Here is a 5,563-nt window from a genome sequence, read left to right as displayed (position 1 = left end):
TCTCTTAGTCACTGAGTCATCTCTCTGGCCCTGGTTAAAGATTTAGTTTTTTTTTTTTTTTTCCCTTTGCCCCTGGTCAAAAGATTTAGTTTTTAATTATGTGTGTGAGTCCGCATGTGGGTCTGTGCAGGTGAATCCAGGTGTCTGTGTCTGTAGATCTGAATCTAGGCGTCTGTGTGTGGGTCTGTGGATGTGAGGTCGGCTGTCTATGGCTTAAATCAGGTGTCAGATCCCATAGAGTTGGACAGAAGGCTTAAGGTTGTGAGCCACCCAAACATGGGTCTTCTTAACTGCTAAGTCATCTTTTCAGGCATAGGTAAAGTTCTTAAATAATTTGAAAATAAAAAAACCCTCACAAAGTCTTACCAAGATTTAATGTACATTTATTCTTAACACGTGGAACATATAGTATAAAGATTTCATACTGAATAAATGATATTCATTAAGCCAAAAAAGGAAAAAAAGGAGGAATTTACATCAAGTTTTTAGCTAAGTTGTTGAAATACAAATACGTAAATTTTATTACTGAAAAAAATCTCAATGTGTTTCTTCATCAGGAACTTCAACTGAACCTAGAACTTTTTCACACCTCGATTAGAAAGGAAACAAAACAAAACAAAAACCCAGAAAAAATAAACTATAAGTTGATTGGCTGCCGAGACAGCAAGGACTTTTTACAGAGACCTGTACAGCATCGCACCAAGGGGGGCGATGTCTGGCAAGAGATTAAATAGCTGTGTCTCGCTTTGTGCAGGTCACCAACTTGTTAACTCGTCATACTATAAAGGGGTGGCTGGGAAGGGGACCAAACTGTGGCGATTCAAGGGTATGTGCAATGTACAACATCATATATATACACACGTGGCAGCGCAGCCGCTGCAGCTAAAGGTTAAAACCAGTTCTAAGAGGTGATCTCAGGGTTATTCATACAATCAAGGAGGAGAGAAAGAGGTCAGGGTGTTGTAGGTTCACACATGATACTTTGGGGGAAAAGCCTTTTTTTTTTCTCCTCAACATTTAACTAAAAACATTTTTTAAAAACTACAGCTTGCTGCTGACCCAGCGTCTTCTCTCATTCCCATGTGAGACATTATTATTACAGTATGTTTACAGTATCAGGTGTACAGTACAGTACATGAAAGGGTCTACACTCTACTGCACAGGCCTCTCCAGTGAACAGGGTCTGCTCACAACTGCGAACGTCTCGGCTCCTGCGAGATTGTGAATGGACAGCAATAAACCACACAGTTCAGCAGTCACCTTTTGTCCTTCAGGGTTTTTTTGTATTTTTTTTTTCCTTTTTTTAGCCATTAAAAAGTTATGAAATGTGGCATCCCGTTGATGCAAGAACCGGGAAAGCCATTTTCCCCAAACTCACTGTAAACAACAGTAACTTTGGTTAAAATAAAAAAGTCTTCTATGTAGGCAGAGCTTTGTCTTTTCAAATAGGGTGGGGTCCTGAGGGAAGCAGGTGAGGATGAGGAACAGAAAGGTGTTAGGGAGTGGGGGTGGGGAGAGACTTTCCCAAGGGAGAAGCTGGACAGCACAGGGTAAACTGGATTCTGAGGTGGTTTTGCATAAATAAAGGGCAACAGTCAGTTTCTAAGTTCTCCACACACTCACACACACACAGGGAGGGGAGGTGTCCCACGGCTGTCATGACTGGCCAATCAAAAACAGTACATCACAAATGACTTGTGAAACCAATGAGTTCATCAATGGTGATACCGAGATGTCCAACAGCCGTGACTCATACAGAGTGAACTCTGAGTGGTTCTCGTCCACCTTGGCCAGGGCAAGCAGTGCACGGGCAGCCCGCCGCATCATGTCCACACTAGTTGGTTCAAAGGGTGGGTTCTGCATATGGAGGAGGCTGGCCTGGCTCTGCTGGAACTGTGTGGCAGCAAGGCTGTCCTCTAGGAAGCCTAGGAGGTTGCCAATGCTGCCCTTCTGTACTGCAATGGCCCGGGCTGCCAGGCTGTCCCCCTGAGCCAGGTTGGCCAGCAGTACCACGGCCATCTCCCGGCATACTGGGTTCTTTCGGTCACTGAGGAAGCGCACCATGGTACTATACAACTTCTCCAGGCGGCTAAATGGGGGCGTGGCCAGGATTAGGTCCACATTGTTGTCCTGGATGCTGAGCTTGCTGAGGGTTTCTAAGACCAATCTCTGGGGAGAAAGGACGGCATTGGGGCCTAGGGTGGAGAAAGGGTCCTGGGCTTCAGCTGAAGGGCAAACTGCCCAATGTAGGAGTCCGTCCAGCACAGGCAGGCAGATGCTTTCAGGGTAAGGGGATAGGTCCAGCTGCCCCGAGATGTTGGCCAGCGTGACCAGCGTGTTTTCCCGGAGCATCTCCAAGCAGTCCCACCACCACTCCACCTTGTCACAGCTCACCCCTTGGTCCTGCTCCTCCTCCTTCTCATAAGTTAGTGGTGCCTGCTTCCGCTCTGGATGCTTATGGTGCAGTAGGATCAGCTTGCCTAGGATAAGCAGCAGCCCTGGGTGTTTGGACATCTCAAAGTCGTTGCCTGGCACAAATGACAGGCTCCGGATGGTATTGGAGACACAGACACAGCGCTTAGCAAGGGAATCCTGCCAGTCCAGAAGGGTACACAGTGGGGTCTCATCCTTACTGTGGGGCTCATCCTCTAAAATCTTGATGTTCCGGTGGCTCTGTGCTGGGCTAATGCCAAATGGAAACTTGCTGCTCTCCTTGGTGGCCTCTGCATTCTTTGTTCCCTCATCAGTCAACGTGCTAGACCGGGTGGACAACATGTCATCCATAGTGGCTGTGATCCTTTTTTCTGGAAGGGCATCAGGCGGGGGCCCCTCCTGCTCTGCTGTCCCTTGTGAACCCTCTACTGTTGTGAGGTGTTTCCGAGGGGGCGTTGGGCAGGGCACATAAGGCCGGGAAGGCAGCAGCTCTACCTTGCTCTCAAAGTGGGTCTGGATATGCTCAGTGGTATCCCCACCACCAATCCGCCAGTGCAGCAGGCCACTGTCAAACTCCTGCACACGCCCAAGCTTATCTGAGCAGTCAACCACAAATGGGTCGTTCTTCTGCACAATCTTTACTGGAAGCTTGTCAAACTTACTGACTAGCTTCTCCTCACTATTCTCTGAAGCTGGCTTATCCTTGCCTAAGAAGGCCATCTCCTCATCATTTTCAACCACTTCTTCCTCCTCCTCTAGTTTAGGATCTAGGAGCTCTTCTTCATCTTCTTCCTCTGTGGGGGCTGGACTAGACACCTTGCTGAATCTCCCAGGGTCTAGTAGTGTTCTCTGTCCTGGGTCCCCCACCTCATACTCCTTTAAAATGCCAAAGATCTCAATCAGGCATCGACGGAAATATTCCACAAGGAGCTCTAGCAACCCTGGGAGCTGAAAGACAGAGAAAAGGAAATAAACCAGGGGAAGAATCTTTGACCCGAGATTCCCGAAGCTCTATCCAATTGTCTTCATTTCAAGCTAACCATTTCTCACTTAGAAGGTAAAGCTGTCCCCTTTATAAAGGCCTCTGCCCGGGCAGACTGTAGGGCTTCACTTCTCTCACCCATCTTCTCACAAAAGGAGCACAAAGCCTCCCCTCTGCCCAAACAATGGCCACATAAGCCTGCCCTAGCAGGCTGGAATTGTTAGCCACACATCAGTACCGTCCAACACTCTGAAATCTCTTCTTTCTGAATGAATGTTTGCTTTTTACCAGGTCCCTGATCACCGCCACTGCCCATCTAGGGTGGTCTCTATACCCCATGGCCATATGGAGCCCAAGTCGAAGAATGCTGGGATAAGCCCTTCCCAACACAAGCTAGAAAAGGAGCGCACTGTCAACAGATGTTCATCTAGTCTCCACTAATTTTCAGTAAGATTCACTTTTGGTTGAATTGCTTTCATCCACCTGATTTTTAGAATTAAAAAAGCCTTGGTTTGAATATTGCCTTTCCCAGAAGTTAGCTGTATAAAATGATGAAAAACCTGCTAAACTTTAAAGTTGTTCTAGGATACTGAAAATAATGAAAATTTCTTTCTTTACTTTCCTGTGTACAGCAATATCATTTAATGAAAAGTCAGTCATGCTTTGGTCAGCTTCAGGGCATCACAAATGTAAGCCCAGTTCAAGGCTAGACTGGGCTATGTAGGGACACATACGGTGTAGGGTGCTGGAGAGCTAGCTCAACTTGGGAAGCAGAGGCAGGCAGATCTCTGTGAGTTCGAGGCCAGCCTGGTCTACAAGAGCTACTGCCAGGACAGGCTCCAAAGCAACACAGAGAAACCCTGTCTGGAAAATAAAACCAACTAAATAAGTAAGCAGAACAACAACAACAAAAAAAACCTAACCTAACCAAGAAAAAACTGTATATCTAGCTGGGTAATGGTGGCATGTGCCTTTAATCCCAGCACTTAGGGAGGGAGAAGCAGGGGGATCTTGTGAATACAAGGCCTGCCTGAGCGAGTTCCAGGACAGGCTTCAAACCACACAAAAACAAAACAAAAAAACAAACCAAACAAAAACCCCTAATTCTAGTTCTAGGAGATTCAACAACCACTGCAGCCTAAATAAGCACTAGACATACATGCAGACAAGATACACAAACAGATACACACACGTGTGCATGCCAGACATAAGTGGTACACAGACACATGCAGACAAGACAGGCAGACACATACACAGACACCTCAGATATATAGGTGATAGACACACACAAGCAAACACACACACACACACACACACACACACACACACACACACACACACCCTCATCAACCTTATGCAAGAAAACTAAGACTAGCAATGCCTTCATTTACTTAAGAGTATAAATGGGAGGGAGGGGGAAACCTGCTATGGTCACACTGACACAGATACCACAATGTTATTTCTGGTAGATTGGAAATATCCCTAGTAGTCTATCATACTTTTTTCCTGTCATTGTTATTATTATTATTTTTTAATATACAGAGTCTCATGTATCCCAGGTTGGCCTCAAACTATCTAGGTAAACAAAGATGACTTTGAACCTCTGATCTCCTAAGTGCACACCTCCCAAGTGCTGGCATTATTTGTGTGCCACCACACCTGATTTATGCGGCAATGGGAGTTCATCTCTGGACCATGCACATGCTAAGGAAGCGTTTCACAATCTAAATTACAGTCTCCAATCTTAAATTTCTTTTTAATTAAGCTATAAATAAAATCCTCTAGAGCTGGGTGGTTGTAGTGCACTCTTAAAACCTTTTCTTGAAAAGACAAGATAAAATCAAGAAATGGAAGGAAGGAAGGAAGGGGGGGGGCAGAGAGGGAGGGACGAAAAAGGACTCCAGGTGGAGGGGAGTATGACTACATGGAGGGTAGGAGAGATCTGGTGGAGTCAGTTCTCTCTCTCTCTCTCTCTCTCTCTCTCTCTCTCTCTCTCCTCTCTCCTCTCTCCTCTCTCCTCTCTCCTCTCTCCTCTCTCTCTTAGTTTTTCGAGACAGGGTTTCTCTGTGGCTTTGGAGCCTGTCCTGGCACTAGCTCTTGTAGACCAGGCTGGCCTAGACCTCACAGAGATCCGCCTGCCTCTGCCTC

The 5,563-nt window shown here is 46.4% G+C and overlaps 1 protein-coding gene across 2 annotated transcripts in view; it reads right to left on the bottom strand.

The window, feature by feature from the left end:
* Positions 1-367: 367 nt before the first annotated feature.
* Arid1a (AT-rich interaction domain 1A) overlaps positions 368-5,563 on the bottom strand; it is an 80,478-nt gene continuing 75,282 nt past the window's right edge. The window contains exon 20 of one of the 2 annotated variants that reach the window (XM_005353089.3): positions 368-3,381. In XM_005353089.3, coding sequence (XP_005353146.1) covers positions 1,657-3,381 — 1,725 coding nt within the window. In that variant the 3' untranslated portion in view covers positions 368-1,656. The remainder of the gene's footprint in view (positions 3,382-5,563) is intronic. The other variant, XM_026782313.1, reaches the window with a different exon arrangement.

Source organism: Microtus ochrogaster, chromosome 10, assembly GCF_000317375.1.
Source record: "Microtus ochrogaster isolate Prairie Vole_2 chromosome 10, MicOch1.0, whole genome shotgun sequence".
NCBI lineage: Eukaryota > Metazoa > Chordata > Mammalia > Rodentia > Cricetidae > Microtus > Microtus ochrogaster.
The sequence above is the reverse complement of the archived record's forward strand: the minus strand, read 5'-3'. Positions and strand labels throughout refer to the sequence as shown.